Source organism: Leptopilina heterotoma, unplaced genomic scaffold (assembly GCF_015476425.1).
Source record: "Leptopilina heterotoma isolate Lh14 unplaced genomic scaffold, ASM1547642v1 Lhet_142, whole genome shotgun sequence".
Taxonomy (NCBI): domain Eukaryota; kingdom Metazoa; phylum Arthropoda; class Insecta; order Hymenoptera; family Figitidae; genus Leptopilina; species Leptopilina heterotoma.
This window is the reverse complement of record NW_025110861.1, coordinates 791788-819557: the sequence shown is the minus strand read 5'-3', so window position 1 is coordinate 819557 and position 27770 is coordinate 791788. Positions and strand designations below refer to the sequence as shown.

The following is a 27770-nucleotide window of genomic DNA, read 5'->3' as shown; positions in this document are numbered from 1 at the left end:
GTAACTAAGTTAATTATAGTTTCTTTGTTAGTTAGTTGTTAGTATAATCGATGACTTGGTTTTAATTTGAAATAAAATTTCTGTCATAGTATGGTAAGTGCAGGTATAGTCGGGCACTTTCGTGTTTTTTGTCAAATAAATAATAGTGCATTGTAATAATTACTTTAAAGAATACTCTGAACGAATGTGTAAAGTTTATATTTTAGGAAAATAGTGTTATTTTCCAAAATAATTAAACAGGAAATATTTTATTCATTATTTTAAAAATCATAGTGCCCGATTATAGATGCAAACCATTTTCGAGTAGCGCAATAAGTAGCACAAAGTTTTGTAGATAAATAATTAATTATAAATATTATAACTAGGATTTAAATATTATATTAACTTCTAATAAGCTTTAATTAAATTTTCCAACAGGAAATAATTAAAAAATTATCTTTTTTACTTTATAAATCAAAAACGTTTGACTGATGTCCGACTATTGAAAAAAGTGTCCCACTACTGAAGCATTCGTAAATTTTCATTAAAATGCTTATATTTTATTAAATATTCAAGTGTTTGTAACAAATTTATATGATTTTTAATCCTGAAGAACTCTGTGCTTATAAACACAGTAGCTATTTGTACAAAAGCTAAAACATTACATAAAAATTAATGCCAACCGTTGCCCCTACTTTGCCGAACATTTAAATTGACAGATTATAATGATTAATGATTTTTTTATAAGAAATAATAGTATTCACTTTTTTTAATTTATTGTCTGAAGTTGGGTTACCCCTTAAAAAGCGTTAAAATAACAAGAAAATATGCGGTGTGAAAATGAAGACTTTCGATTGTATTTTTGTTGCTGTTCATTATTTAACATTTAGAAACAGATTTAAAAAAGAACAACAACACTTGTTCAACTGTGATAAATCCTAGCATATTAATTTTCAGTTTAGTATTTTTTTAAAAAATTCGCGTATATATGCGCTAAAAATATACGTCCAAGGTTACGTCGATTCGAAATCCTCAAAAATTATATTTGAGCGGCGCCTCAGACACCTGCAACTGCATTCCTGCGGAAGACATGACATATGATCCACGTACGTGGGTTGTAAAAGTGATTACCACAAAAGTGTTGAAAACACACACATACAAATACACAAATATATATTCAAGAAAGGAATGAAGAATTAAAGAAAACTTGCTTATACAGAGAGAACGAGGTACGGGATGATGAAGTTTATATATGGAAAAGGGAAGAAATGTCTTCCTTTCACCACCCCCGCCAGAGTAGACTGAGTACACACTATATCTTTTTCCTACATCTATATCTATATATTCTATTTTCTATCGAGCATATAGGAATGGGAAACGGTCCCTAGACTCTCAATAACTCCTTCCATCAACTCTGAAATATCTATATAGTTGGAGGGGCCTCAACGGAGGTGATGGAGGTGGCGGTTACGGCGACCCAAGAAAGTAACAGTGGCTCTGCACCAAAGAGTATCTCTCGTCAGTGAATGCGAAAGGGATATCGTCTTGTTTTCGCGCCAGTTGGACGCTCCTCTCGTTTCAGTGAACGCGGTCAAGATTTGTGCAATTGTGATTATTTTTTTTTCTGATAAAACTCCATTTCTTTTTCTTGTTCTTTTTTTGCCATCATCAATTTTCGTTGAGGATTGACATTTGTTTTTGAGTTATAACAAATTTTTTTGAAAAACAAGTTTCTTAAATCTCGTGGGGTACACGACATTGTCGTTGAAGATGCAACGTCCTTGAAATTTGTGACGACCTACAGGATATAATCATCCGGCTCTTTATTAGAGCACGACAGTGTTGATCTTGCAGACAAGATGGATTGGGTAAGAGCACCCAGTTATGCTTGTATTTTCTCTTTACTTATTACACACCTTTCCTAAATTCTGCTTATTTCCTTTTGGATTTCTTTTTTTTTCTTTTTTTTTAAAGAGAATTATGTATATTGTAGAAGATAGCAAAAATGTAATATATTTACCGCACACCAAAAAACGAATGGTTTAAATTTTTGGTGTGCGGTAAATATGTTAAAATTATATTTTTACCAAAGTTTGAAATCGTTTAGGAAAATTATGAACTACATTAAAGTAAGAAGATTAAATAAATTAATTAAATAAATAAATAAACTATTTTTGAGCCTAAAACTAGATTATTGCAATTTTAGAATTTAAAAACATTCTCTCAAGGCTAAAATTCAATCAAAATGGGTTTTAATGCAAACGGTTTTAGTCAAAAGTGCGGACTGAAAGTAAAAATTATTTTTTACTGTGAATATAACTTAGAAATAAACAAATGAATTAATATTAAAAAAAACCTTTTCTTTTGGGACAATTGGTAATTGTTTAAAGTGACACACATTGGCTGCAGCATATTTTAGAAAGGTCATATGGGGTAATTGAGAATGTGGGGTAAAGAGGTAATATTGACGCTCACACGAGCGTCTGGTGAACTGGATACATAACTAAATCAGGCCTCAGATTCGATTTTTTTCGACAATTTTCAAAAAATATCTTTTTTCAACTTATATATTTAAACAAAATACGACTTTTTCAAATTTTCTTCTAAATATTGGCAATAAAATTCCATTTTTTTTGGTAAAAAAAACTTATTTTAAAATTTTCAAAATATGAAATGTAACGAAATAAAAATTTTCCTCTAAAGTCTTTTAATTTTTGTACAATAAAATTAAAAATTAAATAAAAATTATAGTAAAGAAAATAAAAATGAAAATAAAATTAAGAATAAATAGAAAAAAAATTTTAATATATATAGATAAAAAATTAAAATAAAAAATTAAATAAATAAAAAATAGACTTAATTCATTGTTAATAATAATTAGATAAATAAGAACAACACAAAATAAATAAATAATAAACAAACAACATTTTCAACAATTTACACCATAAAAACCACTAAAATTTTTTAAATTTAGTTTAAAATATTTTTCAAAATTTATTTTTGTGTTGGACTTTTTTGAAAATATTTTTACGAGTTTCGAAAGTAACAAAAAGTTATCATAGGTCAGAGAAATCAAGAAAGTTAGGAAATTTTTATCCAAAGTAGTAAAACATACCAAATTTTTAGAAATTCTACAAAAATTTACATGCTTTTCGGTGTTTTGTAAAAAATATTAAAAATCTTAAATTTTCATTAAATTTGTTTTTCACTTTCAAAACAAAAAAGAAAAATACAAGAGAAGTTACAGTTGCAATTTTTATTTAAAAAAATCAATTTTTGCATATAAATAATTAAATTCTCAAATAAGGTTCTAAAATTTATTAAAAATAATAATTGATTCAGAGAAGATCTTCAGTAAAAAATTTAGAAAATAATTTATTATTGAAAAAGTTACAGAAAAAATTATTAGAAATAGTTCAATTTCAAAATATTTCAAATAGAAATGTTTGAATTTTTTTTCAAAAATGAATTTTGAATACATTTTTTTCTAAATTTAAAGAATTTATAAAAAGAAAGAACTTGGTTTTTTTTTAAAACTTTCAATTCAAATTTTTTTAAATTACTTGAATCCTTTTGAATAATTTAGTTCTTAAAGAACTTTCTCAAATTTATTAAAAATAGTTAATTTCGAAAAAATTTTAGTAAAAATTCTAGAAAATAATTAAATTCAGTGAAACCTGTCGAAATGCAACTCGATTTTTTTAATTTTATTATCTACAATAAACAATCCTTAAAATAATTGTTTTCTAATTCAATTTTGTAATATTCTTACAATATTCTAGAACTAATTGAAAACAATTCTTGTTGGACTTAATTAATTGAGTTCTGAACGACCTTTTTAATTAAATTTAATTGATTTAGAGAAAAATTTAAGTCAAAATCTCTAAAAAATAATAATTGAATTTTATAAAAGTTGGGTATAGATATTTTTTGAAATAATTAAATTTAAAAAAGTTTGAAATTGAAAATTTTTAATAATTTTATTTCTTGTGAAAAAATAAATAAGTGTTAAACATTATTATTTAACAAAATTACTAAAATTTCGATTGTAATTGAATTTAGAAATTCTGAAAAAATTTGAGGTTCTTCAAAAGTTTTTAATTAAAATTTTGAAAAGATAAATGAATTTCAGAGAATAATATATTAATTTCAAAAATTTTCTAACAGTAATTGAAAAATTTATCAAATTTTATTAAAAAGTAAGAGAATAAAATATCAAATTTTTATGACAATACAAAATTAAAATAAACTACTTTTTCGACTTTTTTGGGCCTTAAAATTGATCCGAGGCCTGCGCTAAATTATTTTTACTGTATAAGTTTAAAGACAGATTATTAATTAAAAAAAAAAATAAAAAAAAATAAAAATAAATAAATTATAAAATAAAAAAAAATAAATAACTGGACCTTCGTAATGAAAAACTAGATATATTATAATTTTTTAAGTCACGTATAAGTTGTCGTCAGTAATAAAAGTAGAATTTCTGGTACTGACCCAACACCGGTATCTGTTAATGTCAATTAATATTTAATTTCAGACTTCATACCAAAAGTTAACTCTGCTAAATTATCAAAAGAAATTTCTAGAAAAATATTTATTACTAATTAAACATTATTGTACTTTCAATTAACTGTAAAAAAATAATCCAATAGTAAAATATTAATATTATTTAAAAACGTGTTTGATTATTTATTCCGAAGTATGAAGAGATGTCAATTTCTCCCAATGTTACCTAATAGAAAATTTATGCAAACGTATTTAAACGTATTTACATAATTCTCTTTTCGTTGAGATAATATTTAAATGATTAATTATTTAAACTAAATGAATTAACATAATATATACCAGGAATTAGAAGCTTCATTTCAAAAGTCTAATTTCTAACTAAATCAAATATTTGATTTATATGCTTATTTACTGTTTCGATTATTGATTCCTAGGGAATTGGTTTATTAGAACAAATTTTCTGCAGTAAAATATGTTAATTATTAAATTAAAATGAAAAAAAAGAAATGTTTACATTTCTTTTTGTAACAATTAAATAAATTTTGGAGAAACATTATCAGCGTACAGTTATTTTTTATATTAGAAATATTACTACTGTTACTTTTAAAAAAGCTAACGCTTATTTATTTTATAGAAATTTAAAATTGAAGGTATACCTTCAATTTTAAATTTCTATAAAATAAATGAGGGATTAATCTAAAGTTATTATTCTACTTATAGTAAAATAATAAATATATAGCAAAACATTTACGAAATACTTTAAACCAATTATAAGTCCATTATAAGAGGCAAAAATTTACTTTATATTTATTTTATACCATTATGGAATCTTCTCGTTTTTTATATTTATGACACTGTTGGATGCTGATAGTAAGAGTGGTTTAACTCCTGTTTCACTCTTTTTCGGAACTACTTTTACTTTTCAAAACGACTTTTACTTCTTATAATATCTACCTATGCTAATTTTTTATTTTATTTAAGTATAGGACCCTTTTTAAAAAAAAAATTCAGTAAAAAGTGAAGTGGAATCGTACAATTTTTTATTACATAAATTATAAAGCATTCTCTTATAAAAAAGTATGTTATAAGTATATCAAAAATATAAGTATCAGTTTAAGAAATACCAGAAATATTATATATATTAATGAGTGATTGAATTTAAAATATAATTTTTTTTGTTCTACCGAAAAAACTGAAAGTTTAAATTTAGGTATTCGAAAAAAATTCAATTTCTTTTTGTGATTTCTCGTTAAAATTCAAAATTCGGAACTTTCAAAACAGTTGGCTTCAATGCTCCAATACTATCAAACAAATGGAATAATTTAATAGGAGTGCTTGAAAAAAATCGAGATTGCGTGGCCTAAATTTTCTTATTTTTAAGTGAAAATGGCATACTTTGAATAATTGTGCTTGATATTTAATTGATCGAATAGGTTACTGCCGTTACTACTTTAGAGAAGCAAAGTTTGTGAGAACTTGTCAATAAAATGAATTTAACTTTGAAAAATTTTAATAACTTTCATCTTTAGAATTTTCTAAGTCCTACTTGAATTTTGCAAATAATATTTCAATTTATAAAGCTTTTTCTATTTTCAAAGTTTGAAAGAAAATTAAAAGCTACAATTTGTTTCTGTTTTTTAGAATTTCCACTACATTTAATTCATCGCTAATACTAGAAATGAAAAATCTTCTAAAAAATTATAGTCTCAAATTCTTTAAAACGATTCAATTATATTTTCAAAAAATATTCGAAATTCAATTATTTTCAATGTCTACTATTTTTATAAAATTTTCTCAAAAGAATTATTATTATTATAATAATTATTATTATAATTATTATTATTATTTATTTAATTAATTAAAAAAAATTGATAAAATTCATCCAAAATTCAATTATTTTCATAAATAATAAAATTTACACATGAATTCAATTAATTTAGAATATCATTTTCAAACAAATTTTGAAAAAATCAATTAATTAACAAAATTTTTATACAATTCTTCACAATAATTCAATTAATTTTACTAATAATAACATTTTTCATGCAAATTCAATTTCTAAAAAAAAATTTTAATAAAATTCTAAGCAAGAATTCAATTATTTTCATAATTAATAAAACTCATCAAAGAATTTCAATTATTTTTAATACTGTAAATTAATTAATTGAAAAATTCAATTATTTTCATAAATAAAGTTTATCTCAAGAATTCAATTATTTAAAATAAAATATTCATAATATTTACTATATTTCGAAAAAATTAATTATTTAAAACAATGTTTATAAAATTCTTATGAAGAATTCAATTATATTTTCAAAATTAAACAAAATTTTTCACAGAAATTCAATTATTTTTAAACATTTTATTCAAATTTTTCGCAATAATTCAATTATTTTAATAACAATAATAAAATTCTTTTCAGGAATTCAATTATTTTTGAAAATTTTAATAAAATTCTTAGCAACTATTCAATTATTTTTCAAAATAATAAAATTGATTGTAGGATTTCAATTATTTTTAATAAAATTTTACAGAAATTGCTCAAAAAATTTAATTATTGTTAAAAAATTTCATTTCATTTCCTCGAAAAAAATCAATTATTTAAAAAAATATATTTTTTAATTGTTTGGATGAATTCAATTATTTACAAAAATATTAAAATTTTTAACAGAAATTCAATTATTTTCAAATATTTTAATAAAATCATTCGAAAGAAATCAATTATTTTAAACACAATTTTAATTTAATTTTTTTGAAATAATTCAATTATTCTTTTAGATTTTAATAAAATTCTTTCTAAGAATTCAATTATTTACATAAATAATTCTTCGAAGAATTCAATTATGTTGATAAATAACAAAATTATTTCCGTAAATTCAATTATTTTGAGGCATTTTAATAAAATTCTTTGTAAAATTCAATTATTTTCATAAATAACAATATTCATTGCATAAATTCAATTATTTTTAAAAGTAATAAATTTTTTCATTGAAATTCAATTAGGTATTTTTAAAAATTCTAATAAAATCGTTCGCAAGAATTCAATTATTTTCAAAACAAATTTAATAAAATGCCACACAGACATTCAATGATTTTAAAAAAATTTAATACAATTCTTTGTAAAATTTATTTATTTTTAAAAACTTTTTTTAATTCAAAGGTTTTTAATATTTTTATTATTTTCATAAAATTTTCAAACCGAATTCAGTTATTTAAAAAATTTTTTGTAAAAATCCTTGTAAAGAATTCAATTCTTTTCATGAATAATAAAAATGTCTCAGGAATTCAATTATTTAAATTAAAATTTGCATAAAATTTGTTGAAATAAATAAATTATTTGAAAATTTTTATAAAATTCTTCGCAATAAATTAAATTATTTTTATAAATATTGAAATTCTTTCATGAATAATTAAATCCGTTGGAGGAGTTCAATTTATTAGTAGGTTAAGAAAGAAGTAAATATTTTTGATGAATATATTTGTAAAAAGTCAGAATTTTTGTCAGTTTTGTGAAGTGTCTAAAACAAGTTTTTTTGGTCATTAAGTTTAATTTTTTGATAGCTACTTTTTGCCATATATTTAAATTGACAGATTAAATGTTAATGATTTCGTTACTAGAAATAATAATAACAATCATTTTTTAATTTATTGTCTGAAGATAGGTTATACCCCTTCAAAAGCGTTGAAAGGACAAGAAATATGGTGTGATAATGAAGATTTTTATGCATGTCATAAAAATTCCATTTTGATCGCCCACATATATAAAAAATTAACAGCCATAAGTTTGGAATTAATAAATTTATAATTTTTCGAAAATAGATTGACAATTTCTTATTCTTGTGTTTGTGTGTGTAAAGTAAACTGGAAAGAAATATTTTCATTCAACTTAAAGAAGCAATTGCATTATATGCACTAATTAGTGTGGTATCTGGGTGAATAAGTTTCCCTACTCCATTATCGGAAACACTTCAATGAATATAACACACTTGGAAACTAATCATTATTCACTTCCAGACATGTTACCTTCGAAGGGCTGAAAAGTTGCGCATAGAGCTTTAACCTTTCACGATTTGCGAATATTTTACACTTTTCTCACGCTCAATTTATAATTCACGGATGGATGAATCTTAGGTGCAGTTTTACACTTTTTTTTACAAAAAAAAGTAATGTTAACTTTAAGTTTCTTTACATAGAAAAATAAATCTCTTGTTAAACAATCTAAGCATGTGTACTTCTTCAAGAAGTTGTAAATGTATTATCTTAAAAGTTTCCTGAATCAGTCTTTACACAAAAAATAATATAGTGTCCATGAACTTCAGGTTTGTTTTAAGATACAACTTAGAGACCATGTCCGTTTCATTTCCTGAATATTTTTCAACTTTCTGATACTATAACTTTGCTAAAAAAATTTATTTTTTATGTTAAACCAAGGAAAACCTTCAAAATTATGTCGACAACAAAACCATTGTTGAAATATCAAAATTTTTTTATTGTTAATTTTGGTAGAGTTAAAAACATTTATCTCGGTTGACAGTGCGTACATTGTTGGAAAAATTTATTTTAAATTTAATGTACTTGTTTGTGAAGTAAATGTTCAATCATGGAACTTGCCCTCGAAATTCCAGTTGAAGCTTCCCTTGAGGCGGCGAACATTACAAACTTTCTAAGAGATTTCATCGCTGAACCTCATTAATATTCCTGAGAAGCTTCCAGAAAGATGTGTCGCGCTATGAGACTCTTATTCGTATGTAATATAAATATAAGTCGAGTATTTTAAATTTCCAATTATGTAGGTTGCGGTGGGTGTCTCATTGTCAGTGACATGACGGTTCCTCTTTTATAAAAAAAAGGCATTAGTTTAATAATTGTAATGCATTATAATAGTAAAAGAAGGGGTGGGGGGGGATCTACAGTTTTGTGACGCCCTGTGTAAAAATTACCAATTTCTATGTAAAAAAATGTGACGTAGGGGGGGAGGGGTTAAAATTTTTCCAAATTTCCGTGATCCCTTATTAGAACAGTTTAAAGTTTATACAAAATTTTTCCAGCATGCGGCATTTTCTTTGTTGAAACATTACCACACGGACATGAACATTAACTGATAAGCATTCAGAAAAAGGGAAATTTTGGGCGGTATTCATAGTCGATACTTATTTCTTAAGCAGCGACTTAAGCTGCCACCTAGATTCATAGTCGTGCAATAAGCATTGCCTTAAGCCGCAACTTAAGCATATGCTTGACAAAGTAAATGCTTCGATTTTGAGATGCATAGTCCCATCTTAAGAATGACAAGTATTCATAGTCAAATAAGATGATCTTATTTGACATTGCCGGTGAACCAAGAAGACTAGAGACAGGAGGAGTAACTTCGATGTATTCCTGTAGAGAGCGGTGGCAGAAAATGTGAGGGCAATGGAGGCGGATAGTTGAAAATGTAGTTTGTGCAATAGACCAAAATTAGGTTTCTGCGCACGCTGATTATTCAAACGATTCAGATTCAAACACGCGCTAAAAGAAATCTTTTTCCACGTGCTGCACATTGTCATTGTGTGATATTGTGTTTACCGCAAAGTTTTTATGAAAACAATTTAAGTTGTTTTTAATTACCTACTACGTATTACAACTAATTTTCCAAGGTTATTTTTTAAAGTTATGAAATAAACGTCCACCTTCTATCAATATAATATGAATACAAACCAAGGTTTTTTTGAGGTTATGAAATAAACATCCAACTTTTATCAATACAATTATTAATAATTTCTAATATTTTTTCGACATTAGTTTGGGATTGCAATTTATCAAATTTCTTTCAGTTTACTACCTTATTATGACGATGAATTTCAAAGTCAAAGAATCATAATCGTTAAAATAACCTCTTCATAATATAATATATGACATTTCTATGTTTTGACGTCTGCTATTCTCTCTCATCTTTTTCCACTACTTGCGCAGTAACCTATTTTGCGTTTCTGCACTAACTACATTTCTATATTACTACTTCCCCCATTGTCCTCATCTACCAAGCCATCCCCACTACCCGAGTTATCCCTCCTGTCTCTAGTCTTCTTGCGGTGAACTTATTTGAACGAATTGAGGTTATGATTTTAAGTCAACGTTTTACATGACTTAAGCAATTACTTATTGTCTTTTTATAAATATTTATAATAAAAATGAAAAGATTTTTTGTTAAAAACAATTTAATAATAATTAAAATTTAATAATTTAGAAAAAAGGTTCAAAATTTATAAAATTTTCACGAGAAATAAAAAGTATTTTTTTTCATCGAAATGTTGAAAAAACATTTCGATATGCATCCACACACATACATCCGGAGAATTTGTTCCCCATGTTGAAATATTTATATACGCTATACTTGAAAATTTGTAAAAATAATTGATTCTAAGAAAATCGACACCCTATGAGGAAATAAAACTGTTAATATTAAATAATTATTAAAAAATACTATTTTTAAAAATTTTGTAGTTCCAAATGAAAGTTAATTGTTTTACCCCTTTTATATGCACTCTTGGTTCATTGTTTTAGGAAAAATAAGATTTTTTTATAAAAAGTTGCAAAAAAATTCATTTTACAATAACTTTTTTTAAACAAAATTTTTTCTGTCGTTTGTTTGTTAGAGACAATGGCCAAATAAAAATGCTTTTTTTCATTTCGATTATAAAAATACTCCTTATTTTTTGTAAAATTTCACTGATTCTGACTCAATAATTTTTTTTAGAAACAATATAATAATAGTTAAAATAATTTTTTCTATTTTTTAATACAGAAAAATTTAGAATCTAAATATAATATTTCGTGAGGAATAAGAATATTTCAATTTTCATCATTCTGGTAGTCATTTCTTGTATCCTTTTACTTTATAACTTTTATCCTAAAAATATTAAAATATGCATATTTTTCAGTTTTTTTGACCCCCCCCTCCTCTTCCTTATCAGATATTTTATGTGCATTAGCGTCATTTTTTCTAATAAATATAAGCTATCTACTATCGCTTATTGGTAGATACAAGAGAATATTGACGGAAAAAGCCGAACGCTCAATAAGATCATCTTAAGCATTTGCTTGGTCAAGAAGTTCTTAAGCTGCATTTCCTTTACCAAGCAATTGCTTATTTTTGACTATGAATACATACGGTCTTAAGCTCGACTCATTCGAATAAGACCGACTTGATCAAGCAAAGCTTAAGTCCTTGCTTAAGTCGGGACTATGAATACCGCCCTTTCATTCATGATCGTATATATGCGTACTTAAATATTTTTTTTTTTGAAAAAGGTATTAACTTGATTTACAGTAATAGTACCTACGTCTATCTATATTTTAATATTTTAAATAAATTCAAAATATAAATTTCAAATTATAGGGCTAAAAGGTTGTCATAACTTATATGAGAAGCGGGACGTAAGCGCTGGAATGGGGACAATAGTGACAATAGTGATATAGAGAAAGACTTAAGTTTCTCTCTCACTTTCATTACCCCCACTCCGGTAACTTATGTTCGCTCTTCGCTTCTCATAATAAGTACAACCTTTAATATCATGTAACCGCACTCAATATCTATCAAGGTGACATATAAGACACACATCTTAGATATTTAACTTTACTTTCTAAAGATATATATATTAATATATAATATGATGAATATTTAAAATTCAAGATTTCATATATACTCGAAAAGTCGAAACGTGTGCTAATTAAGTGGCTATAAAGTGAACATTGCAAATTTGAAGTCGTATTTGGGAAGAATCTGAGATTGAATTTATAAATTAGTCACAGTTTTGGTGCAACAGAATTATCAGGATTGTCACAAAAATTTAACTTTATCTTTCCCTGACTTTTTCCTGATTTCTAGACAGAACTTTGACTTTTTCCCTGACCCTAAAGAATATTCTAATTCACTCTAAAAATTATTAGATACTCAACAAAATTTTTTATTAAATTTATTTACAAATTTCTTCAAAAGTCAAATTATTCGAAAACATCAATAGTTTTATTTCAAATAAATATTTCATCATTTTTTTTTCATTCGAATTAAGATGTTCGAAAATTTCAAATTCATACCTATTCAAATTGAACAACTCATAAGAATATTATTATAAAACTGACAAAATCATTATTTTATTATTACAAAATTAATTGTATCATTTCAATTCAATTAACATTTTCTAGAATTTTTAACTGAAATTCTACTTTAAATCAATAACATCAATTATTATTCAATTAAACTTTTTCAAAAAAAATTAATTCTACATAATTGTTAGTTAAAAGTACGAAAAATAAAAATTTAATTCTACGAGAAATCAATTATTTAAATACAAAAATAAATAATATTGAATGTCTCTTAAAATTTAATTTTTATGAAGAATTGTATTAACAACATTTGAAAATATTTAATTTCTTTTAAGGAATTTAATTAAAATTTTAATGAAATTTATTATATTAAAGAATTTTATAACAACTTTTGAAAATAATTGAAAACTTTTTGAAGAATTTTATTAAATTTTTTAAAAATAATTGAATTTCTGAGAAGAATTTAAATAATAATTTTTGAAAACAATTGAATTCATGAGAAGAATTTTATTAAAATTTTTGAAAATAATTGACTTCTTGAGAAGAATTTTTAAAAAATTTTGACAATAATTTAATTTTTGAGAAGAATTTCCCTATCTATTTATAAAGATAATTTAATTCTTGATGAGAATTTTTGAAAATAATTTAATTTCTGCAAAGTATTTTATTACTTTTCGAAAGAATTGAATTCTTGTGTTGAGTTTCGATATTTATCAAAATAATTGAGTTTTGGAAAATTTTTTTTTTTTAAATTCCTTGGAATAATTGATTTTATGGGAAGAATTTTGTTGTTCATCAATCTAATTGACTTCTTTTGGATAATTACATAAAAATTTTTGAAAATAATTGATTTTTTCGAAAAAATTTTGACAAAAATATTTTTAACTAATTCAAATCCTGTGGAAATTTTATTATTTAGGAAAATAATTGAATTTTCGATGAATTTTATCAATTTCTTTTTAAATAATTGAATTCTTTTGCGAAATTTTATGAAAATACTAAATATTGAAAATATTTGAAATTCTGTGATGAAAATAATAATTGAATTCATAAATGAAATTTCATTATTTATGAAAATAATTTAATGTTTTCGTAGGATTGTATCAAAAAAATTTTTCAATAATAAAATCTTTTGATAAATTTTATGAAAATAGTAAATATTGAAAATTATAAAAATGCGAAAAACTTTTGAAAATAATTGAAATTTTGCAAAGAATTTTATTTAAATTTTTGGCGTAAAAATTTTTCTATTTGTAAGGATAATTGAATTCTTGACAAAATATTCGTTAAATTTTTTAAAAATAATTGAATTTCTTCGAAGATTTTTATTACTTTTGAAAATAATTGAATTCTTGTGATGAATATTGTTATTTATGAAAATATTTGAATTATTGCAAGAATTTTATTTTTTTTTTTTTGAATAATTGAATGTTTCTTAAAATTGAATTCTTTTTGTAAAGTTTTAAAAAATTTTTTAATAATAATTGCATTTTTCAAGGAATTTATTTAAAATTTTATTAAAAATATTTGAAATTCTGCGATGAAAATAATTAAATTCGTAAATGAAATTTTATTATTTATGAAAATAATTGAATCTTTTTGAAGTTTTGAATCAACAAGTTTTTTTCATAATTAAATTTGTTGATAAATTTTATGAAAATAGTAAATATTTAAAAACATCGAATTGCGAAAATCTTTTAAAAATAATTGAAATGTTGCAAAGAATTTTATTTAAATTTTTGAATTTGATATTTTGCCAAGAATTTAATTAAAATTTTTGACAATTATTGAATTCTTGAGAAAAGTTTTGATATTTATCAAAGTAATTGAATTTTGGAAAAGAATTTCATCCTTAAAATAATTGATTTTATGGGGAGAATTTTGTTGGCGATTAAGCTAATTGAATTCTTTAACATAATTACATATAATTTTTTGAAAATAATTGATTTTTTCGAAAATTTTTTGAAAATACTATTTTAAATTAATTGAATTCCTGTGAAAATTTTATTATTTAGGAAAATAATTGAATTTTCGATGAATTTTATCATTTTCTTTTTAAATAATGGAATTCTTTTGCGAAATTTTATGAAAATACTAAATATTGAAAATATTTGAAATTCTGCGATGAAAATAATTGAATTCATAAATGAAATTTCTTTATTTATGAAAATAATTGAATATTTTCGTAGGATTGTATTAAACATTATTTTCAATAATTAAATCTTTTGATAAATTTTATGGAAATAGTAAATATTGAAAATTATAGAATTGCGAAAAACTTTTGAAAATAATGGAAATTTTTCAAAGAATTTTATTTGAATTTTCGGCGTAAAATTTTGCTATTTGTTAAGATAATTAATTTCTTGACTAGATATTCGTTAAAATTTTTAAAAATAATTGAATTTTTTCGAAGAATTTTATTACTTTTGAAAGTAATTGAATTCTTGTGATGGTTCAAAATTGATTATTTATGAAAATAATTGAATTTTCAAAGAATTTTATTGAAATTACTAAAAATAATTGAATTTCTGTGAAGAATTTTGTTATTTATCAAAGATAATTGCGTTAAAAGTTTTGAAATAATTAAATAATATTAAAAAATTGATTCTTGTTAAGAAAAAAATTTTTTGATGGTTTTTGTATTTTAATTAGTGGTAGTTTCATAGTTTACGGAGAAAACAAAAAAGACACCAAAAATTTAGAATTTTCTTATGAATTCTAAAAATTTAATTTTTTCCAGTACTTTTCATAAAAATCCCTGACTTTTCCCGAAAATAAAAAAAATATTTTTACTTTCTTTTAAAAAAACTAACTCAGCATAAACACATAATTTAACGTAAGACACTTTGTATTTTGGTTTTCATCAATAATAGAAAAATCAAACATTTGAACCACTTTTATATACCTATTGACGGAAATCATATATATTTTTAAAAAAGTGATGTAGGTACCTTCATATAAAATTGGTTATATATAGTCCACCTTGAATCTACTATGTTAGGGACAGTGAAATTGAAATTTTTCAAACCTTTTATTCGATTCAAAATAATTTCTATTGGCTACTTTTTACTTTATTCCATTTTTTAATAATCAACACTACTAAATATGTGGGTTTGAAATAATTTCCACTGCAACTATAAAACTACATTGCATATTACGATTACAGTTAACATTATTATAGCGTCGATTGCAGAAGAAATAAGTAAATCTCCGACTTCACCTCCTTTTGCTTCATTGCACATGCTGTCGATTAAAAAGATCTAATTATTCATGTTGGACTTGCATAGCTGCGATTTGTAAAGCAACGACGAACCATTGCCATAGTACATAAAAAAGAAGGGCAGCCTGTTGAGCTGTAGTGGGACTTGTCTCTTTATGAAATTGCAACTGTAGGGAGATTTATAGTGCTGGAATTATTAAGTGTGTTCGAAAAGATATTGAAAATTTATGGATTATAAACTTTATTGACTTAAGAAATCGTTTTTTAATACAAAAAAAAAAAAAAAACCATTGAAATTTATACATTTATTTAATATTGTAGAATGTGCGAATATTTTAATCTGTAAATGAAAGGCAAATGGGTTCTCGACATTGCGAATATTCATATTAATTCATCGTCAAATTACTATATTTATTTGCATCATTACTTTCTACGTATATATAGCTTCTTGAAAAAAGCCTCTTTTCTACCAGAAACGAGACGGCAATTCGATATATACGTACATCGCAATTTTAATTAATATATTAAAGCAATACTCACGCAATTTTATTCAGAAAGACGGTTTCTGATGACTTTTCATTTTACTGAGCCTGAGACATTATGATATTAGAAAATGTCCCACTTTCCATGAGGATTGTATTAAAATTCTTGATTTTAAATTACGATCAATCGTTTTGTATTGCAGGGTTTCTATATTCAAGTCATGGAAATCTTGGAATTTTAATTTGGTTCATATAATAGAAAAAAATTTATTTTATTCAAATAACAGTAACAAACAAATCTAAATAATGATTTATTATCAAATAAATATTTCCTTGAAACAAATAATATTTATTTGAGTCAATTAAATTGTATTTTATTCAATAATTTTCAGTATTTGAAGAAAATACCATTATACATCTTCCGAACTATATGGTAAAAGCGTAACTAAGTATATGGACAATGACTAGGATAATTTTATACATTTTTCGAACTATGGAAAGAGTCTGGCAAAGAACGCAATTGCTAAAATTAATTTTTGTGAATTTTTTCGATATTTTTAAAAAAATTAATATATTGCAGACTTTGTATTGGAACTGGATAATAAATTTTAAAAAAGTAGCAAAAAGTAGCTTTCAAATTAAAAATAGGTATTAAAGAAAGTAGCTATCAAAAAATTAAACTTGACCAAAAAAAGTCATTTTAGACACTTTAAAAAACTGACAAAAAAAATTCCATTTTATATTTTATTTTCCTGACTTTTTCCTAATTTTCATAAAAAATATTTACTTCTTTCTTATCCTGCTACTAAATTTAATTCCTGCAACGAATTTTATTATTCATCAAAGAATTTAAATATTTAGAAAAATAATTTAAGTTTTGCGAAGAATTTTATGAAAAAATTTTAAATAATTGATTTTTTTCGACTAATTTTATGCAAATTCTAATTTAAATAATTGAATTCTTAAGAAATTTTTAACATTCATGAAAAGAATTGAATTCTTATGAAGATTTTTATAAAAAAATTTTTAACTTACTGAATTCTGTTTAGAAATTTTATGAAAAGAGTAGATATTGAAAATCATTGAATTGCGAAAAGTTTTTAAAAATAATTCAATTTTACAAAGAATCCTATTAAAATTTATGATAATAATTGAATGTCTGTATCGCACTTTATTAAATTTTTTTGAAAATAATTGAATTCTGAAAAAGCATTTTATTATTCATGAAAATAATTGAATTATTGCGAACGATTCTATTAGAATTTTTCAAAATAATTGAATTTGCAAGAAGAAATTTATTACTTTTAAAAATAATTGAATTCTTGTGATGAATGTTGTTATTTATGAAAATAATTGAATTTTGCAAAAAGAATTTTATTAAAATGTCTCAAAATAATTGAATTTACGGGAATAATTTTGTTATTTATCGACATAATTAAATTCTTTCAAAGAATTATTTATGTAAATAGTTAAATTCTTAGGAAGAATTATTTTATTAAAATCAAAAAGAATAATTGAATTATTTCAAAAAAATTTAATTCAAATTGTATTAAAAATAATCGAAATCTGGCGATAAATTTTATTATTTATGAAAATAATTGAATAGTTGCAAAGAATTTTATTAAAATTTCCAAAAATAATTGAATTCCTGACAAGAATTTTATTATTTATGAAAATAATTGAATTATTGCGAAGAACTTTTATTAGAATTTTCAAAAATAATTTTAAAATAATTGAATTCTTGTAATGAGTACCTATTGTTATTTAAGAAAATAATTGAATTTTGCAAAGAATTTTATTAAAATCCCTCAAAATAATGGAATTTACGAGAATAATTTTGTTATTTATCTTTAATAATTGAATTCTTTCGAAGAATTATTTATGTCAACAATTGAATTCTCAGGAAGAATTTTATTAAAATCTAAAAGAATAATTGAATTATTTCAAAAAAATTTAATTAAAATTGCATTTAAAATAATTTATTTCTTTCGAACAATTTTATGAAAATATTTGATAATAATTGAATTCCTATGAAAAATTCTAATATTTTTGGAAATAATTGAATTCTTACAAAGAATTTAAAAAAACATTTTTATAAATAATTGATATTTCGAGGAATCGAAATTAAATTTTTAAGAATATTACATTTTTTTAGCAATTCCTGTAAAATTGTATTAAAAATAATTGAAATCCAGCGATGAACTTTATTATTTATGAAAATAATTGAATTATTGCGAATTAATTTATTAAAATGTTTACAAAGAATTGAATTTCTGTGAAAAAATTTGTTATTTTTGAAAATAGAATTGAATTCTATATGAATTCTCATAAGAATTGAAAAAAAAACATTTTTTTAAATAATTGATTTTTTCGAGGAATCGAAATTAAATTTTTAAGAATATTACATTTTTTTAGCAATTCCTGTAAAATTGTATTAAAAATAATTGAAATCCAGCGATGAACTTTATTATTTATGAAAATAATTGAATTATTGCGAATTAATTTATTAAAATGTTTACAAAGAATTGAATTTCTGTGAAAAAATTTGTTATTTTTGAAAATAGAATTGAATTCTATATGAATTCTCATAAGAATTGAAAAAAAAACATTTTTTTAAATAATTGATTTTTTCGAGGAATCGAAATTAAATTTTTAAGAATATTACATTTTTTTAGCAATTCCTGTAAAATTGTATTAAAAATAATTGAAATTCAGCGATGAACTTTATTATTTATGAAAATAATTCAATTAGTTGCTAAGAATTTCTTTAAAATTTTCAAAAATAATTGAATTGCTGAGAAGAATTTTATTATTCATAAAAATAATTGAATTATTGCGAAAAATATTAAAATATTTAAAAAGAATTGAATTTCAGTGAAAATTTTTGTTATATTGGAAAATAATTGAATTCATCATAAGAATTTTATAAAAATTATTTTAATAATTGAATTCCTGTGGAAAACTTTATTTTTGAAAATAATTGAATTTTCCGATTAATTAATTTAAAATAGTATTAAAAATAATTGAAATTCTCCGATGAGTTTTATTATTTATGAACGTAATTGAATTCTTGCTTGGAATTTTATCTAGAAATTTTTTAAAAAATTGAATTTCCATGAAAAATGTTATCATTAGTGAAAGTACATAATTGAATTATTGTGAAGAATTGTATAAAAAATTTTGTTAAATAATTGGTTTTTTCGAAATTTTTGTGTAAATGCAATTCTAAATTAATTGAATTCCTGGTGGCTGATATCTAAAAAAAGTACCCAAATAGTAGAATAAAGTAAAAAAAAGTAGTATAAATAGTAGGTATTTTTCTAAAATTTTTAACTTCTTTATCAAATTTTATACATTTTTCAAACTATGGGAAGAGTCTTGCAAAGTATGGACAACGGCTAAAATGATTTTTTCCGAAAATTTTTTTATTTTTTTTTTTAAATTTGTTGTTTTAAGTATAGGAAAGATTTGGCGAAGTAAATTTTCGGGCCAATTTTCATTTTTTTAACAAATAGTTTTTATCTTTCGAAGTATATGGCAGAAAACTGTCAAATTTTTGACAACGGCTAATATTTTATATTATCTAATGATCCCAATGAATATTGATGGGAAATATAACGGTTCCGTTTGATGATGACCATGGTTCTGTCAAGCAACAATGCTCCTGATAATCAAAGGCATTCTTTGATATATATATATAAATTAATGACTTAAAACAACCATTATTCAAAATTATTTGAAAATAAATATAACTGAAACCATATACACGTCATTATTCGAAATTACCTTTTCTTGTAACCATTATTGTTTGCAAGTCAATGGTAATATCAATTGTATAAAGGTCAAATGAGAATTGAAAGGTCAAATGGAAAGTAGAAAAAAAAGAATTCCTAGTCGATTTTAATTTTAAATGTTATGTAAACTGGGAATATAATCCAAAGAAAATGATCATGTATGTAAAATAAAGAGTAATACAATGTAAAATGTAATGTAAAACATGTAACATGTGGAATGTAATGAACCATAAAAAAAGTAATGTATATGAGTCTCCATTGCCAACTTGTATATAACAAGAAATGAAAGTGCCCTTTTACAATCCATCTTTGAATAATATGAAATAATCGATAATCAAAGTTTCTCGATACTGAAATCTCTTTGTGGGACTTTGCCATTTAAAATCGGTTGTTGTCCGAGAGTTCGAGAAGGACCTATGGGAAGTGGACGCGAGGATTGTTATTACGACCTCTCGGTAGCAGTTTTGCAACCGGTTGCCACACTCGCTCCTTCTTTGCTATAAGCTATAAGACTCGTAACGGCATTAAAAGTAGAATATGGATTGTCGGATTGCAAAGAAAGCACAACGCACAGCAAGTTGCGCTAAAAGTGCAAATCCGTTCTACTCTGCCGAATCGGAGGTATACTTAATAGATTCAGTTTATACCAAAACAAGTTGAGTGCCTATATACGAGGGGTGAATCTTTAAGCTTGACTCCTCTGCTGTATCTCATCATCACTCTTGGTTGACTCTTGTTGACTGTTGGGTCCACTCTCTCCACAAATGGAGGAAAAAAAAGGATAAGTTGGGATAAGTTACAAAAAGACGACAACCAGTTGCAAAACATTTCCACTTTTTTGTTGTTGTTGTTGTTCGCAAGAAAATAATATTTATCACTAAATCGGGAGATATTTCACATACATGTCACCTTACATTTTGTGAAAAACGTATTGTGAAAACGTCTCTTGCAGGCATTATGGTTATTATACGCTTATTTATACGTATGAACCATGAGCGAAATTCACCTCTTGTCAATGGACATCACTTATTCCACTTATGTGGAAGGTTTATGAACGTCTGGGAATCTCTTTATGGTGGTCCCGTGCATACTTCATGAAACTGAAAGTTGACACGTGACGTCTCGCTATATAATGTTTAAAATAAGACACAAAGAGATTTCCTCGTAGTTTGTAATAGATTTTCAAAAAAATATTAACTTTCCTTTGTAGTTAAACAAGTATCACTTTAACTCTATTTCTAAATTTTAAAATGACACCGGAAATATGATACCTATACCATTCGAAAATCTTCACTTTCACACTTTTTTTTTCATTTCAATGTTTTTTATGTCGTGACCTAACTTCAGACAATAAAGTAAAAAAGTGAATACTATAGTTTCTAATAACAAAATCATTGGTTCAATCATGGTTATGTATATGCAAAGGTTCGAGGACAAAAGTTCTAAAAACAGAAGTTCCAAAGATTTTAATTTCAAAAGACCAAAAGTTCTAAAACTTCTTTTTTCCAAAAAACCAAAAGTTTCGTTCGAAAGTTCTAAAACTTCTTTTTTCCAAAAAACCAAAAGTTTCGTTCTTCAAAAGCGTCGTCGAACCAATAATTTATCTGAAGGTATAAAAAATCCGATTCCATTTTTACAAAAATCTTTTATACAACATAACTTTTTTCCCTTTTTTCAGGATGGCTCCTGTACAAATATTTTAAAAAATTTTTGTACTTTTTAGACCCACACAGCACCGAAACTTTCCTAAAAATTAATTAAAGATTTACTTGCAAACTTCGAAGTATTTACTTGCAAAGTTTATTAAAAATTGTGTAAAGATGTCCCACTTCAATAAATGTTTAACGTAAAATTTTGAGGAAAGTTTGACGATAAACATTTATTGAAGTGGGACATTTAAATTTTTACACAAATTTTATTTAAACTTTTGACCTACAATCATAGGCAAAGTATGGGCAACGGTTAGAATTAAAACTTTTGTGAAATATTTTAGTTTTTATTTAAATTTTTTTTCATTTCACGAAGCATGAGAAGAGTCCAGCACATGGGCAACAGCTAGAATCAATTTTTCCGAAAATTTTTACTTTTTTTATGAAATATACATTTTTCGAACTATGGGAAGAATCTGGCAAAAGATCAGGATTGACACAAAAATTAAATTTTGTTTTTCCCTGACTCCCTGATTACCCGACATTTAACTTTTTCCCTGGCCCTAAAGAATATTCTCCGATTCACTCTAAAAATAATTAGATACTCAAAAAAAATGTTCTATTATTTACAAATTTCCTTAATTGTAAAATTATTCAAAAAATTTAAAAAAAATTTAAAACTTCATTTTTAAATAAATATTTCATAATTAATTATTAATTATTAATTATTAATTATTAATTATTAATTATTGATTAAATTATTAATGATTTATTAATGATTAATTCATATTAATAATTAATTAATCATTAATTATCATTTTACCATTTTCAAAAATATCAATTATTATTATTTTCTACAATTTTTAGATAAAATTCTTTAAAGTCAATTATTTTTATAATAATTTTTGAAAATTACGATTAAGCTTTTTGAAGAAAATTAGTTCCATAGAATTTTTAATTAAAAGTATAAAAACTTCAGATTTTCAAAGATTTTAATTTGAAACCTTTTCAAAATTCAATTATTTCTAAAAAAGTCAGACTATAATGATTTTAATAGTCAATAATTGTTTAAAATTTTAACTGAAATTCATTTTTATGAAATGAAAATAAATTTTTATTAGAAAATTCTACGAGAATTCAATTATTCAAATACAAAACATAGATAATTTATTGAATAATTGAATGTTTTTTAAAATTTAATTCTTATAAACAAATATTTAAAAATAAATGAATTCCTTCGACGAATAAAATTTTTAATAAAATTTTTGAGAATAATTACATTTTCCAAGAAATTCGATTAAAATTGTATTAAAAATAATTGAAATTCTGCGATGAGTTTTATTATTTATGAAAATAATTGAATTCTTGAGAAGAATTTTATTAAAAAAAGTTTGAAACAATTGATTTTTTTCGAAAAATTTTTTTTTTGAAAAATAATTGAATATTCATGTAGAATTTTATCAAAATTTTTGTTTAATAATTGAATTTTTTTGGGAAATTTTATTAAAATAGTAAAATATTGAAAATTATTGAATTAAGAAAAATTTTTGAAAATAAATGTAATTTTGACATGAATTTTATTAATTCTTGTAATAAAAAAAAAAAAAAAATTTTTTTCAAATTTTTTTATTAATTTTCGAAATAATTGAATTCTTGTGATAAATACTATAATTTATCAAAATAATTGAATTTTGCAATAAATTTTATTAAAATTTCTGAAAATAATTGAATTTTTTTCGTAGACTTTTGCTATATTCATTTATAAAGATAATTGAAATGTTGACGACAATTTTTTTTTAGATTTTTTGAAAATAATTGAATTTCTACAAAGGATTTTATTAATTTTGAAAATAATTAAATTCTTTTGTGATGAATATTGTTATTTATGAAAATAATCGAATTTTGTAATGAATTTTATAAAAATTCCTAAATATAATTGAATTTCGTCGAAGAATTTTACAATTTATAAAGATAATTGAAATGTTGACGAAAATTTTTTTTTTTAATTTTTAAAAATAATTGAATTTCTGAAAAAAATTTTGATATTAAGACAGTTTAATTCTTTCAAAGAATTGCGTTAAAATTTTTAAAATTGAAACTAATTTAAAACAGAATTTCGTTAGAATTTTTAAAAATGAAACTAATTTCAATAGAATTGAAATTAAAATTTTTCAAAAAAATTGGCAATAGAATTTTACAAAATTCTTGCAGCTTTTTTAAAAAATTTGTTTTTATCTTTCGAAGTTTAGCAAAGTTTTGGCAACGGTTAGTATTATTTTTTGTGCAATTTTAAACAAATTTTTTTCATTATTTAAAGTATGGGCAAAATCTTGCAAAGAATAGCAAATGGCTATTATCATTTTTTGAAAATTTTTTTAGTCTTTGTAACAAATTTCTTTTAATTTTTGGAAAATGAACCGAACTTTGCTCATATAGTTTGAAACTTTTCCCACAGTTCGAAAAATGTATAAAATTTAATAGAAAAGCAAAATATTTCCGAAAAATTAATTCTACCCGTTGTCCATACTTTTCCCAACTCTTCCCATAGTTTGGAAAATGTATAAAATTCGATAGAAATGTATAAGAAATTTCGGAAAAATAAATTCTAACCGTTGTCCATACTTTGACCTATGTTTTTCCGTAATGTAATGATCAAAAATACTTCTAGGAATGTAGTTTCCTTAGTATACTTAAGAGTATACTAGTATACTTACTTATTTATATTTCTTCTTATGAATGTAAAACTAAAAGTAGAAAAAGGCATTCAAACATATTTCCGGTTGTATTATTATTTTTAAAATTAGTTACAAATAATTGAATATCATTAAAAGTGTTTAACACCTTGAGAGCTGCTGCAGTATTCTGCAGTAGCTTTCTGAAAGAAATAAATCGTAAAAAGCGTGATTAATTATATTCACAGTAAAATAAAAAATACAAATGAAATTCCATAAATTCTAAATGCTTTAGCAACACTGAATAATATTCTACACTCGTAGCGAATACAAATTGAACTTCCATTTTAATTTTCAATTTATTTCACATTCTTTCCACTTCACATTTTTAATTCATAAAAATTTTTGGCATTTAGTTATTGTAACTCAAAAAAGTCAAAACTTTCATTCAAAAATTGCATTTCCGTTAAAAAAATTATTTTTCTTTTCTTAAAATCCATCTGTCATCTTTATTTTCAAAGAAAAAAAATGAATTTTAAATAAAAAGAAGTAAAGAACTTTTATTTCATACAAAATGCAATAAATTTTTTCAATTTGTGTTTCGAGTTATTATATCTTTCTGGGAACAATGAAAGCAAAAATTTGAACGTTTGACAAAAAACTCTTATATACAGATATCGAGAGTATTTTGAACTTTCTTAATTCTTATTTTACGAGAGTTAACTGCTCTTTACAACTTGAGAAAATTGCGTAGTGAAAGAAAACAATCAATAGAGTTTTTAATCAAGAGAAACAAAGAACAAATTTGTACAATGTCCAAATCCATAATTAGTGAGAATTTAACGAATCATTTTCAACAATTACCGCGTTTGGTTTTCTATTCTCTCATTGAAGCAAGAGCCCAAAGAAAGTGATAAATACGGATTTTTCTTCTCGCATATATTGAGAGAAAGTCATAGTTATAAATCCAATGAGAAACTTACTGTTTAAGTCCTCATCACTTTTCTTCTTAATCGTCTTAATTTTTTTTACCGATATTTGATAAATGATAATTATAAATAAATATATATTTTTAGATCTCACTAAAATTACAAATCCAAACAAAATAACATCGTAATAAATATATTTTTATTTTGGCTACAATGGTCAATGTTACAAGAAAGGGGAAATTCTGAAAATTAAAAAAATACAAACAACAATAAAATATAGTGTTAATGTGAATCATGGTATGTCTGCAATTGTAGACGTTGCATATTAATTTTTTATGCATTACAAAGCATCGGTTATGACTGAGAACATTGAGGCAAATTTTTTTTTATAATAATTGTGGTCTTGAAAGTGGGAAAAGTATTTCTTTCTTTTAAATGACTCATAGTAGCCGCACGATAGCAATTTAGAAAAAAGTAAAGTCGGATGTCTTCTAATCAGGAACTGTCCGTCGCCACAGAAGGTGAAGGTCACATCAAGTGCAGGTATTTCAGACAAAGCAGTTATCGTGGGTTTTTTGATTAAGCATATATTATAGTTTCGAAAATATTGAATCCTACTCTACTAAGTAACAATTTGACCGAAATGTCATTTTAACGAATTGCATTTGTCCGAACTGTTATTATTTTAACGAAATGTCATTTTTGCGAATCGACATTATTACGAATTGTCACTTTTGCAAAAAGTCATTTTTTCGAATTGTTATTTTTGCGAATTGTCATTTATGCGAACTGATATTTTTTCGAATTGTCATTTTTACGAAATGTCACTGTTGCGAATTGTCATTTCGTAAAAATGACAATTCGAAAAAATGACAGTTCGCATAAATGACAATTCGTAAAAATGAATTCAATTTGTTATCTAAATTTAGAGATACTGTAAAGAGGGCAAAAGAAGTTACAAACTATGAATTAATTTTTAATGTTTAGTATATTTTTATAAATATTAAGTAAAAGAACAAATTTTCCAAATACAAAGCATGATAAAAGCAAAAAAAAAAAAACGTTTTTAAGAGCAGAAATATAGCATAATTGGCATTATTTATAGATGCATAATTAAGGCATATGCCCTTTTTTTAAATGTTAAAACAATAAATAAAGTATTTTAAAAAAATTAGTTTTAAGAGTTGCTATTTTTAAAATTTTTTTGTCTATTACTTGTTATTTATCTCGATTTATCTATTTATAAAAAATTTTAAGTAATTAAATAGAAAATTAAATTAAATTTTTAATGAGTTTATCAAACTGCTAAGGTTAAAATTTCTACATATTATATCAATCAAATTTTCAAAAATACTTTTAGATAAAATTTTGTTATTAGTTCAACAAAATCAACACAACAATATAGTAATATTATCAATACAATAAAAAAAAAAATTTTTTTTTTGTCTATTTTTAATGTTGGAGGTTTATGCAATATAGCAAGTCCTTAAGATTCTGAATATCTTACGGTAACTTAAACCCTGCCTCGACCTTCACTTACACTTATGCTACAAAAATCAACAAATGTCAGCCTTTTCAGTCCTATTGTTGCTTAAAATGCCATTTAGACAGTGTTTACCTATGGTATAATTTACAAACAACTTTATTTTTCTGTATGTCTTAAAAAAAAATTTTTTATATACTAGACGGATGTAATATATTTAAAAAATTATTTTTAATTTTAAAGTAGTAAAAATTTTCTTTGAAAAAATTGAAAACCAAAGTTTTGTGCTTATGTTCATAGACTTTCTGGACCATTTAAAAAATTTTCGAAAATATCTTAAAAAATAGTTTAAAGCATGCATAGATTATATATGTGTCAAAGGACAGAATGTCATCTTGATATATGGTTTAAAAGTTATTTAATTTAAATTTAAAGAAAACTCTGACTTTTAGAGTCTTTTTTGTTTGTCTCATAAACTATGAAATTGTCAAGAATAATTGTAATACAAAACCTTCAATTTTTTCTATTTCTGACAATAATTTAATTTCAAATAACTTAATTCTTCAAGCACTAAATCATAAAATTATTACTTAGAAATTATTTCAATTATTTTTAATATCTACTATTTTAATAACATGTTCCAAAAGAATTCAATTATTTAAAAAAATTTTGATAAAATATTTTATAAATTTCAAAAATTATAATAAAATTGATCATAGAATATAATTATTTTTCAAAAATATAACAATCGACAAAATTATTTGTAAAAATCTTCGAAAAAATTTAATTCTTTTCGTAAAAAATAAAATTCTTCGAAGCAATTCAATTATTTAAGAAATTTTAATAAAATTCTTATTCTTTCCAAGAATATTCAATTCTTTTCAAAAATACACTTTTTCACAGGAATTCAATTATTAAAAGAAAAATTGAATAAAATTCTTCGACAGATTTCAATTATTTTCAATTTTTTA

The 27770-nt window shown here is 23.4% G+C and overlaps 1 protein-coding gene across 2 annotated transcripts in view; it reads left to right on the top strand.

Annotated features, from left to right (window-relative positions):
* Positions 1 to 1417: 1417 nt before the first annotated feature.
* Positions 1418 to 27770, top strand: part of LOC122498159 (mucin-4) — a 94005-nt gene continuing 67652 nt past the window's right edge. For both annotated transcript variants that reach the window (XM_043605771.1, XM_043605770.1), the window contains exon 1: positions 1418 to 1847. In XM_043605771.1, the coding sequence (XP_043461706.1) occupies positions 1839 to 1847 (9 nt within the window). In that variant the 5' untranslated portion in view covers positions 1418 to 1838. The remainder of the gene's footprint in view (positions 1848 to 27770) is intronic.